This window comes from Pungitius pungitius, chromosome 9, assembly GCF_949316345.1.
Source record: "Pungitius pungitius chromosome 9, fPunPun2.1, whole genome shotgun sequence".
Lineage (NCBI taxonomy): Eukaryota > Metazoa > Chordata > Actinopteri > Perciformes > Gasterosteidae > Pungitius > Pungitius pungitius.
In genome coordinates this window covers 12,809,835-12,821,997 of record NC_084908.1, presented here as the reverse complement: position 1 = coordinate 12,821,997, position 12,163 = coordinate 12,809,835, and the positions used below count along the sequence as shown (strand labels likewise).

General features: G+C 43.3%; 1 protein-coding gene across 3 annotated transcripts; it reads right to left on the bottom strand.

The window, feature by feature from the left end:
• Positions 1-79: 79 nt before the first annotated feature.
• Positions 80-11,863, bottom strand: lonrf1 (LON peptidase N-terminal domain and ring finger 1). 3 transcript variants are annotated; one of them, XM_037472808.2, is made up of 12 exons: positions 11,096-11,863; positions 8,476-8,594; positions 7,578-7,700; positions 5,038-5,229; positions 4,722-4,935; positions 4,381-4,486; positions 4,173-4,287; positions 3,944-4,065; positions 3,679-3,837; positions 3,336-3,498; positions 2,959-3,111; positions 80-1,865 (listed from the first exon to the last, which is right to left on the bottom strand). In XM_037472808.2, the coding sequence occupies exons 1-12, from the start codon at positions 11,679-11,681 to the stop codon at positions 1,707-1,709; spliced, it is 2,211 nt and encodes a 736-aa protein (XP_037328705.1). In that variant the 5' UTR covers positions 11,682-11,863; the 3' UTR covers positions 80-1,706. The 3 variants fall into 3 exon arrangements, with proteins under 3 accessions (XP_037328705.1, XP_037328706.1, XP_037328707.1); XM_037472809.2 differs by having other exon boundaries at positions 4,722-4,932; XM_037472810.2 differs by lacking the exon at positions 7,578-7,700.
• Positions 11,864-12,163: the final 300 nt, after the last annotated feature.

Below are 12,163 nucleotides of genomic sequence, written 5' to 3'. Positions count from 1 at the left end.
CAACGTTTTGAGAGGTAAAAACTGCTTCCCGGTTGCTCAGTGCTTTTTCAGAAATGGATGAAGCAGTAGACACTCGACCTAAAGTTGAAAAAAAGTGCATTTATTATTGAAAATTGATAACTTAAACATCGTCCAAAGAGCATTTTTACAGATGATTTACATATAAACGGCCTTGACTTGTATTAATACACATTGGGATAAAATGGTGCCTGAAGCTCTGAGAACAAAAATGCATATTTCTCAGCATGGCAAAAAGGAATGGTAGTAAAGCCAACGTATCGTGTAGTTTAAATCACAATGCAAAATGGTGTAAGGCCAACGCAGTCCTGTGTCAAGCACTGCAAGTCAAGTCCTCCAAGCAGACAAAGATCAGCTGTGAATGAAGAGTAATGCAGACCCACCCGTTGACTACACATTTCGTTTTTGTCTGCTTTTGATTTGTCACATTATTGAAGGAACACCTGAACACGTATCATACAATCACACGGGAAGAAAGTACAAGTAGTATTCTTACTTTTAAATTAATTAGGTACAAGTGGATGTAATGGGCAGCAGAATCTTTTGGTTCAAAAGGAAGGCCAAATGGCACATGGACAGAACCAGTGAACCTCCAACACTTAATCCCTGCACTTCACCAAGGATCTCAAAAGCTCCTTATCAAACAAACGGTTTGGAAGACAGTGCATATGATTTAAGGTTTGTTTTGAGAGGAAGAAAAGCATTTAAAAAGCTCAGAATCAAGGAGATTTCAGCGCTGTGAGCCTTCCTCAGACCTGAAGTCAGGTTCAATAGAAAAAAAGTCAATCTCTGCACAAGTGACAACTGAAGAAAATCAAAGTGGAAAAAGATGGGAAGAAACACAAACCTACTCATTCTTTCTACAACAACTACGTCCCTGCCACCACTAGTTGGAAGTCGAGCACTTTAGCATGTGGGACAAGTGAGTGAGAAGTAATGCGATGCTCGGAAGATATCAATGAATACTTACGGGAGAGTTTGGTACACACACACACACGCCGGCCTTAAGTTGCACTTGGTTTTGTAAAAATCTCCTTTAAATGGTTGAGTTAAACCCAACTCTGCTATCACTTTTTTTGGACTTTCAGCATTTAGGATCTAGTTTCACAGAATCACCTCAGCCCTCCTCCATTAGTAACAAATCTTACAACCAGCCAAAATACAAGAAAAAAAAAACCTTTTCAAAAGATCTCGACAGTGATGACTCAACACAACTATAATATTGTCCTCACCTCGGTGCTGCACGTACGAGCCTTCGAGAAGGTCCACAAGAGATGGATTGTTACTCTACGCAATCAGCACAATGGCATCTACTAAGTATCTGCTCTGCTTATTTCAACGAGGTAATTCACGGATGTTCTTATGAAAGTGATCAGCATTAAGAACGATGGCGGTAGAAAATAGTTGGTCATATTTCTCTCATCTCATTAATCATTTTGAATGTCACAAAAAATGCATTAGTGGAATTATCCCTGAGGTGGTTTGGCCACATCTCTGGTTTCAGTGATCCACATTCAAGAACTTTGCTTTTATCTTGTGTAGGCTTTTTTTTTTCTTATAAAGAACGTGTCTTGTGGATGGAAAAACAAGAGTTCGAAAAAGAAGATTTCAAATAGCAGTTGATACAGGGTTGCTTGAATGTCATTTAAGTCCAAAGGATGTGTGTGTGGTGATGAGAAAGGGAGGCTTTAGTTGTTGGGGATGCTCTGCAGATATGTGAGGATTTGCTGGATCTTCACCAGGCGGTCTTTGAGGCTGGTCATGGAGAGCACGGAGAGCTGGTATCGCGGGTCGATGGGCAGAACAGCCAGGAGCCACCAGCAGCACGCTGGACCGTTAGGTGTTGCCTAGGAGAGAGGCGGAGCAGTATTAGACCCGTGTGAAAGCTAGAGGAATCCCTGTGTGTGTGTGTGTGTCTCAACCGCACCACTGGAAAGACACCGGGCCAGTTACAAGATGTGCTTAACACGCCCCGAGAATTTCCAGTGAACGATATGTACTGCGCCTGCGCAAACTTTTCATGTCACACTGGAATTAGCCCTGTGTGTGTGTGTGTGTGTGTGTGTGTGCGCCATGCCACTCCTCTCACGCGACAGGGCCACTGGGATTAGGCATGAAGCACCCTTAAAGCTCTTTAGCCTCTATTATCAATGGACTCCTCCCCGCGGTGGTCCTTAGAGCAGAGCTGTAATCCCTCCCGACGCTGCAGGCTATGAGCCGAGCGCACACAACAACTATGTTCCGGTATTATGACTTCTAAGGCAGGTGAATCCGTGGTAATGCGGGTGTCCCCTAAAGGCAAGTGGGTCATGAAATGATCCATTTGTCTTGCTGTTTCAGATCAGGTAATAAAATCTTTACAGGCCTTGCAGTACTTTGGAGAAAATTACTGCCAGAGATCAGCTGATATGGTTCTGATTATAATTTATATATATATTATATATTATATATATATATATATATATATTATATATTATATATATATATTATATATATATATAATATATATATATAAATATATATAATATATATATATATATATATATATATATATATATATATATATATATATATATAATTTATAGATTGGTGATGCTTTGATTATTTGCATATCTGGTGGTTTAAATAGTGGTATGTATTTGAGGAAGGCAGTTAACCAAATGACTCTGGACTTCTGAGGTGTGACATGCCGCTGAAAAGTGAATTAGCATGGGAATTCTGGAGTTATGCCACAAAATGTGTTTCTTCAGGTCACAGTGACCTTGATCTCTGTTCACATAAACTGTATCAGTTCCTTCCTTGATTCTATGAGTGTTTGTGTCAAATTTGAAGGAATTCCAACAGGGGATTTCTGAGAAACATTCATTCAAAGGAATCCTTTTAAAACGAAGTCCTCACATGAACTAATGTGGACAGGACCTCTACAGGTGAGATGTGTACCTGGATGTCAGCTTCTCGTTCCGGCATTGGTCCAAAGTGCTGCAGGATCTGGTTGTGGAAGTGGATCTTGAGGTTCTGGAACCAGACGCGGGCCTGTTCATATACTGCATCGTGCAGCTCTTGCAGTCTCTGTAGCTCATCACTGCTCTCAACCTGGTGGAAAATAATGAATCTTTAGTTCCTTCTGGAATATTTAAACTTCAAAAAGCATTGAGCTTTGAAAAGAATTGGCAATGAATGATAACAAAAGCAAATCTACTTAAAGTGACACCCGAAATCAACCACTATAGGCTTATATTCTCCTATTGAAGACTGACTTGGAACAGTTAAGTAAAACATATTGTCAAAGATATTAATCAATGTATTGTGGTTCTTACTCTTGTGTCACCCAAGTACTCGATGTCAGCAATACTGTAGCCATCCTTCATTCCTCGGGACACTACGCGGAAGCGCTTTCCTCCGATGGTGTCCACTACTGATCGTCCGTCGGGGAGGAAATGGACACTCCTGATGGTCAGCATGCACCCGTAATCTACAAACCTGCAGTGGACGTTTGTTTCTGTGAGAATTAAGTTTTGCCATTTTGTGCCAGTGGTTCCTCTCCCCCTGTGCTGAATTGGAACTCTTTTCTTTATGTGAAGCTATGTGTCTGGTTTCACCTATTAAAGAACTCGTATAAAAGAACAGGGCTTGCAGGAGTATTTCGGCTCGCATGCTCACCCTTTCTGGGGGTCGTTTATGCACATCCCAAACTGCCGCGTGCCCGTGTCCATGCAGCGGCGAATCATGAGGCGGTAACGTGGTTCGAAGACATGCAGGGGGCAAGGCACGGTGGGGTAGGCCATGGTACACACAAAGATAGGCACGTTCTTTGTCAGACTGCATGGAGGGAGATAGGTAAAAGAAAAAAACATTAAACTTTTGCTACAGACAACTTGTGATGCTGAAGATTGGAATCAACCAGGCCGGAGACAGCAGTGCTTACTCAGAAAGCTCCCTGGCTTCCTCCAGGTGCGTTTTAGTCCTCTCTGCATACGCCTGACTCAAATACTGCTTGATCAGCATGTCCAAGACGGTGGTCACTATGTAATTCCTACACGCTAGATACTGGAGACAGTGGCATAGGCGGTAATTAAAACAAGATGCAGGGAGCATGTTTTTCACTTAAAAAAAGATAAATATCCAGATTCAGTTCGAGCAGAGGCAGCTCCCACCTCTTTCAGGCTCTCTTTACAGAGCGGACACTGGGGCGTGTGGTCCAAGCAGCGCTCCAAACAGTTTTTACAGAAGGTGTGGCCACACGGTGTAGTGACAGGCTCATAGAACAGCCTGCATTGATCACAGAGATGCAACATTCAGTTTCCCATTTTCTAATCCTCGGACATTTATTTCATGGATCCGACCACCAGTCTGTTCCCTCACCTCATGCAGAGAGAGCACTCCAAGTCGTTGGGGTCCAGCAGGTCCTCAGGAACACTTCGGGGGCTCTTACCTGTGACGGCCTTTTGCTTGGAGCCTTTCGCTACGCCTTTAGTCAAAAGGAAGAAAGCGTATCATGGTTACTTTTATAGGTTTTTGGGAAATGAGATGTGTTAAATCATTGGTTTGGGCTGAACGTCTACCCAAACTATTGCACAGTATTTTATCAAAGAATACAGTCTGTATTCAAGTGGCTATTTCAACTCAGTTTTTCTAACATTATAGGTTTTCAGTTTAAAAAAAGTTATTCGTCAGAACAAAAACAGGAGATTTGGGCCGTTCACCTTGTTTTTTAAGCTTATTACTTCCACTGGCAGTGACATACTGTTCCGTGTCCGACACGGACAATTTCCTCTTCAGCAGGCTCCCCTTGTCCTGGTCCCCCAGCTGAGGGGCTGAGCAAACTCTCTTCAGTCCTTCCTCGCCACAGAGAGATCCGTGCGCCCGAAGCGAATGAGTTCTGCTAAGACCAGGCCGCTCCAGGCTTTCCCACCGCTTCTGAACAATGCCAGAACACCAGTTAACGACGATTCTGTTATGGACCGTGCCAACAGAGCTATTCCTCAAACAATGTGACAGCATTACTCAGTCCGCTGATACCTCAAGGATTTCCGGATGGTCGTGTGCCGAGGCGGCGCGGAGCTGGTGTTGTCTTTGCACCGGGCTCGGTGGTTGAGTTTCAGCGTCGGACACCAGGTTTTTATTGCGCAAGTGAGGTGACGTGTTCTGTGCCGTCTCCCTCAGGCCGACCTTGACATTCTCATCAGCGGGGGAGAGCAAGTCACACAGGATCTGTAAGAAGCGTGCAGTTGGTCAGCAAGTGGACAAACCTTTTGAGTCATCACATGTGAAAGGAAAAATGTGTTTGGGAATAAAACTGAAAATAAAAATGTCTTTTGAAATTCCCTTATTGGGGCGAAGAGGGGTGGGGATTAAGCATTCGTTAAAACTTTGTTTAAACATAAGGCTTAAAACTGGAAGGAAAATAAGTTTTCTTTCCTATCTGCACAAAAGGTAAACTACTACTAGAAAGGTACCACCGTAAGAGATGGCAGCCTGTAGCAACTTTCCTAACAGTCAAACAACAAGCAAGTGCAACACAAGACAAAGCAAGATAGCAAATGAAAAATTTCACTCATATGGGGCTATGTGATCATGAGGTCAGAATGCACACAGAATTGTACAAAATAATACACACTAGATGCAATTTTCATTGTCGTTTTTCAATAAGGGTGAAATTGCCCTTTAGTTATGTGTCCATCTTTAATTTACCCAATCCACATAGCTTTAGTTTTTTTCCACCTCAAACACATCTGTAAAATTGTGTTATTCATACTTATGGAAAAAACTATGTAGTCATATAGATTTGGACAATAGGCCTACATAGCTGTGTATAAATCAATGCTTTTTCATTAATATTGTGCTGTGGGCTAATACTAATATGAATGCCTTTTGTTAAGTGTTCAAAAAGCTGAGCAGGAACAGGCTGGTAAAAAGGGAACCTTACAGATGTTTTATTTATTACTATCATAGATAAATATTCCAGTATCTTGCATATCTTGTGGTATCGTATCGAAAAGTATCGAGTATCGAAATATTTTTCCAGGTATAGTATTGAAGTCAGCATTGTGGTATCGGGACAACCCTAGTTCCTTATTGCTTTCATAACACGGTTACCAGCGAAATTATGAATGATCGTTGTAGCCACCAAACGTTTTGTATCACATTTCATCAGTCTAGTGGAAAAATAGTCCCTGTAGGTGCATGTAAACTGCATTGGGTCCCGCACCATCTCATTCATTCACATCGCTTATGACGTCCACCTTAATTGTTGCGAAAGGAACTCATTTGTGGGATTTCCAGGGGGTTTTCAGCGATCGCCACAGAGCTAAAAGATAAAATGTCAACCAACGGGCCCAACAGAATCTAACCTGTTACTTTGAGTGCGCATTGATATGGAACGCTCGGGTCAATGTGAACAGCAATTTTACATTATCGACATTATCAGAAGGCTGGATTTCATCTACCCCTAATATAAAATTCCATAACCAACACTAAGAGCAAACATAGACATGATAATGGACATGGCATTGGGCAGAAAAAGAGGAGGCATCACAAATGTTCCAACTACTGCAGATATCGGTGACCTTAGTGTATATGACCCAGTAACAGATCAACCTAATCGCCCAGTTCAGTCATTTACAAAGTTACAGCACATCCTGGACGTAAATCACAGAACTCTTCCTCTGTATTTGCTTTATTTCGCTTACTTTTGAGCATTTCCTCCTAACTGGGATTATTTAATTATATGCGCAGCATTATCTGGATACCTTGTCCTCATCCTTTTCAATTGCATTAATTAGCGGTCTTCATGTGATGGGCTGTGGGAAGGTCTTGGCATGCGATTAGAGGCAACACAAACATGATTGGACATGCCATCTGCCTCTCAAACTGTTGTAAATTGATGTCTAGCTCGAGAAGTGTTTGTATTTTTCTGGGTCATAATGGTAAGACATGCTAAACAAGAAGTCAATTCAGCCAGCAACCATTACAAACGGGCCCAATCAATTTTGCACACTTTAGACAAGATGAAAACTGCTATGAGGCTTTTATGTGTTGTACACAAAACTTGAGCAGCATTAGCGACTGAATGAAACATAGTGGCAACAAACTCACATCATTCTAAAAATGTGCTGCATACGGGTGTCAACTGTTGAGCCCTTACCCAACTACAACCCCGTGGTCAATCTATTAAGTGGCACTAATGTCATTACCAGCAAGAGTCCTAAGATCTGTTTCACTAACAACTTACGCAATTCCATGACGGATTGAGACTCTGACTGATCCCTACAGTTAACCGTATTTTGACCTTATTCCATCAACTTGCCCTGTTGTGCAATAAGATTAAAATAAAGGAATAGCTTTACGTTCCTGGCTACCCATCACTAGAAGCAACGCACCAGGTTTCACTTAAAGCCTTGGCTTACGTTGCTTTGAAGCTAGAGCTCCTCCAGCCTACTTGCAGCAACAGTGCGATTTCAACCCACCTGACTACAGACTTAAGGATGACATTCAAACATCCTCTCCATTCCCAAATTGTCACAGACTGATCACAAATCCTTTCACTTAAATCATCTGACCTTTTCCACTTGTCTCTTAGCACCGGGGAAGTCCTTGTCCACAGCCAGGCAGTGGAGAAAGACTTGGAGGGACTCCTCCACTTGGCCCATCTCATGCAGCACCATAGCTTTCCTAAACAAAGCCTGAAAGAACAGAAAGCAAGGACGGGAAGAGAAAAATGATACTTCTGGACCATCATTTACATTTCACTGTGAATCCTCTGATGAAAAGTCCCTTTAAGGACCGTGGACAAAAAACACCAGTGCTGCTTAAGAACAACTGATCAAAAACATGCTGAACCTTTCTTAAAAACAGACAAACAGCTTTGTCTAAACGCAATTCTTCAATGAATAAATCAACACGGCATACTTTTCATCGTGAATACCGGACATTTGGTCTTGAATACCGGACCGTGAATACCGGACATTTTGTCTTTTCATCGTGGATACCGGACATTTGGTCTTTCCATTATCCAATCCATTATTAAATGATGTCTGACGTTAATCACTGCGTTCTCAGATGGAGTCTAGATGCTGTTGTAACTACTCACCATATGAAAAGCCCTTTTATACAACTAAAAGCTGCAGCAGTCCATTATAAATATGCCCTGAAAAAAAAAATACTGGGTCAAACCTAACAAATCAATTTTAGACCGTCATAAATTCATCTGCCAGGAAGCATCCAGAACCCGACACGTGTGAAAACTGGCCCAGAGTCTACTTGTCACGATGCTCCCGGGGCGGGACAAATCATGGGCTCACTCTCTGTGAGTGGCAGTCCTAAAATACATCTTGATCTTAATATGAGCGGCTGACTAACACGCGGCAGACCCTCTTGGGGAAAGGCAAAAGTATGGAGACAAATCAACGGCACACAATTCGACCCAGAATAACATTCCTGTACCATCGTGTGACTTACTTCAGCAGAACAGCTGGACCAGGGACTGAATTCGGTGTCCTCCAAAGCCAGCCGGTACAGTTTGAGAGCCATGTACGCCCCGGCCCGAGACAGCCGGGCCCCGGCCGCCGACTCTGGATCTGTAGGAGGAGTGGGGGGAAAATGTTAATCTTTGTTCGTTTAAGGTTGAATCTAGAAAATCGGAGAGTGCAGCCATTTGGTTTGAAGCAAATTAAATATACTTTTTACTGCAATTAACATAACAAAACACAACGTGGCATTAATTCTATTGACTGCTGCCAACATTTTCTATTTTTTCTATTTTCTTCTGTTACTGAACTGCATGACAAACACAGACCATACTTTTCTAAAGCAGGGGGGGGGAGGTTCAGGAGATATAATGGATTTGGACGATCATTTGGTGGATTATTAATGCCAAGAAGGCATGAAGAAGGATAAATGGTCATTTGACCAATCAGATCACTAATTTCTTTTAAGAATATATCTTGGGGACACTAGAGCCCTAAATACAAAAAAAGTAATCTCAAAACTTGATGGCTGACGGATTTGGGGTTAAAATTAACGGCGTGTCATTGATCTTTAATGAATGTGGATCACGTTAAAAGCACACACTTGGCATTCATCTCATTACTCAACTATGTCACTTCATTTTGAGCAAATTTAAACTTTCTGAATCTGTGGAGTAGACATTCGAGGTAATTTAATTCCAATAGTGAATTAAGTTTACAATCGATCAAAAGTTCACTGGCATTTATTTTCCTCACAGAGTTGTGGCTTTTCCCGGAATGGCTGCTCTCACTCCAAATAATGTATTACCTCTCGCTGAGACAAATGGGATGAGGTTTAACAAATGCTAATGTGGGCAGGACCGCAGGCAGTTTTTCTAGACCTCATTAGATGAATCTCTGAATATCCAGACGTTTATGTCCTGCTTCTCCTCGGGGTTGTCTGCAACTCTAGGGACCGAAACTGTCAAGAGTGTTTCTACCAAGCGCCACAGTGAGCACCTTTGACCTGATGACTAGTGACTGTTTGCCTCATCTGACCTCTTCAGAACTTGTATAATGTCTTCCTTTCTTACATTATCTTGGCGTTTTCAAATGGCAGAAAGGGCGGACAGGAAATAAGTAGAGGAGAGTGGGAAGGGGGGTACGACAAAAGGTCTGAGGGACAAACCAGTGGGCCCATAACCCTAGATACTGTGGGGCCAACTGGATTATGTAAATCCAGTTACTTAATGCTGGAACATACTGGATTGTGAAATCAAATTTTGAAAAGAGATGTAATGTTTATTCAGCTTTTCCACTCTCCCAATCTGTCATTGTGCAAATATTTTGAGTTAGAAGAAAAGGGTAAATGTTGAACTCTTAACTGCTGTCTGTCGTTACATTGGTGTCAGGGCCAGTGAATTTGTTATCATGCAGAGGTTTAGATGACGTCTTTTATTTTCCAAGGTCCAAGTAACACCAGAGTTACATGCGTGTTTAATCACTTGACTCAGATTCCACAGATGTTTCTGTAAGGAAGGGCCCTGAACAATTTACAGCCGTACTATCGGACAACCAGGCTGTCGGAGATCAGATGTGAAACTATCCCCCACAGCCATTTAATGCTAAAAACCTAACTACAGTAACATAAATAGTATACGGAAGTCACCATTCGTGGTTAGAAGTAATTTGTGATTGAGCGGTTCGAGTGTCAACTACCAATACTGCAAATATGTCCTTAGAGTCCCAGCGAAGGCAGGCCATGATGACCAAAATAATTATTTTAAATCAGGGAAGTGCTCAGTGGATATACAAGCAGTTTTATACTTCAAGCCAGTTGCGCTGGAGCACCTTGGCATTAAATGCCTTGCTCAAGGGGTGCTTGAGACCATCGTTGTTACTGGGGACAGAAGCATAACTCATTGACATCAGTTATACGTGCATTTAAACATTAGGATGTGCTACAGCTGCCGACCTATGACCTATCTTTTGACACAGAGATGGCTTAGTGTCTCTCGCCGCAGGAACCTTTAGGATCTGTGACAGAAGCCACCTCACTGCCTGGTTGACACAGGGCCACCAGGCCTGGCCTGACTCCTCGTCGTCGTCGTCATCATCATCATCCTCCGTATCCTCCCCCTCCTCTTTTGACCCGTTAACGCCACATTCCTGCTCATATAAAGTTAAATCATGTATAAAATGAGCTTATATCAGCCATAACTGTTACAGAATCCTAACGCCCTCCATTAAGTTACAAAACCTGCCTCGCTGAGTGTCACGACCCGCCTTACGCAACTTGTCTCCTGCGCGCATGCGCAGTTTGAGAACTTTCGTAAGCAGGAGCCACAGAGCGTAACACAGCTTCCAGGGAAGAGGCCTGCAACGGGCTGCTTAAATACCTTACTGGTTTTCAAAATGCCGGTCACTGGAACCCAAGTTTCTTTGTCAACTAACGTTACCAATAAACTGAGTGCTGCGTCATGTTCAAATGTATCAATTGTATACTCGAAACGTCGCGCGCCCCTACGCATGCTCACCGAGGGTGCGCAGCAACCACGTCGTCGGCTTAAAAAAAGAAAACTCCCCATCTGAAAACATGCATTTAACGTAAAATTAGATTTATTAAAACTCACCAGACTGAATGGCGTCGGTCGCTAACGACACTGCCTCGTGGTAGCGTCTTCTTCTACACAGCTCGTCCACCTCGCACAGCGTTTTTGACCTTTTCAGCTCGCCGGGGAACCATTTCTCCAAAAGTCCGCACAGAACTACATTCACTTTCTCCTCGCCGCCGACGGCCCCGCCGCACAGCTTACACTTGGAGAGCAGCTCTCGTCGCAAACACCTCTTACAATACGAATGTCCACAGGCTATCGTCACGGGCTCCCCTAAAAAGCTACGACAGTTGGGGCAGTCAAACACGTCGTCCCCGCGGCTCTCCTCCGCGTGCCTCGGCGAGTCCGGACCGGCCGCTTTTTTGCTCTTAAAGTTGCGCAGGATGCAGTCCGCCAAGGTGCCTAGTTGTTCGGGCAGCACGGGACCGTACCGCAAAGCCACCGAAAACAAGTCAATGGCTTCTCTCAGGCAGTTCCCCGACGCCAGCGCGTTGGCTTTTTGTAGTATGAGCGGATGGTGGTCCTGCTCTTCCGAGTCGTCCGACCCGATGAAGAAGGCGCTTCTCGCCTCCTGCGCGTCCTCCACCGGCGGTTGGAGCGACATTGCGGCGTCAAAAATGAGAAAACGAAATGTTACGTAGGTTTAGGATTTTTTCGCTTAACGTTCCTATGCATTTCGACGGCTGCCGCGGTCCTTCACAGCGCCAGAGGACCCGACTTCACCCACAGACATACGTTTGTTACATAAAAACACCATCACGTGAACAGCGATCTCGAGCTGTGATTGGTCAGGACGGCTTGGTTACGAAACCCGCGTTGGGAAGTTTTATAACTAAGGGGAGGACGTAGTGAAGTTAATTGAAACTGGGCCAAGTTGCATTGCACACAGTTTTTCCTGTTGTGCTCTTCTTCAGTAATCCCACTGGGTGTACTAGTACGCTAATATAAAATAAAACAACACGACAGAAACAGTAATATACGTTCCTGTTGTCCTATTTATCAGTCGTTTTTGTGAAAGCTGTCCAAAACCCCCATTCCTAACTGGTTGTATAATAGGATTTTGTAACACCCATGTTTCATTTAAAT

Excerpts from the sequence above, each read along its gene's own strand:
- lonrf1 (XM_037472808.2), bottom strand. The coding sequence starts at position 11,681 with ATGTCGCTCCAACCGCCGGTGGAGGACGCGCAGGAGGCGAGAAGCGCC. Across the intron at positions 8,595-11,095 it reads GACCGACGCCATTCAGTCTG|ATCCAGAGTCGGCGGCCGGG; the intron begins GTGAGTTTTAAT and ends CTCCTCCTACAG. Across the intron at positions 4,936-5,037 it reads ACCATCCGGAAATCCTTGAG|AAGCGGTGGGAAAGCCTGGA; the intron begins GTATCAGCGGAC and ends GGCATTGTTCAG.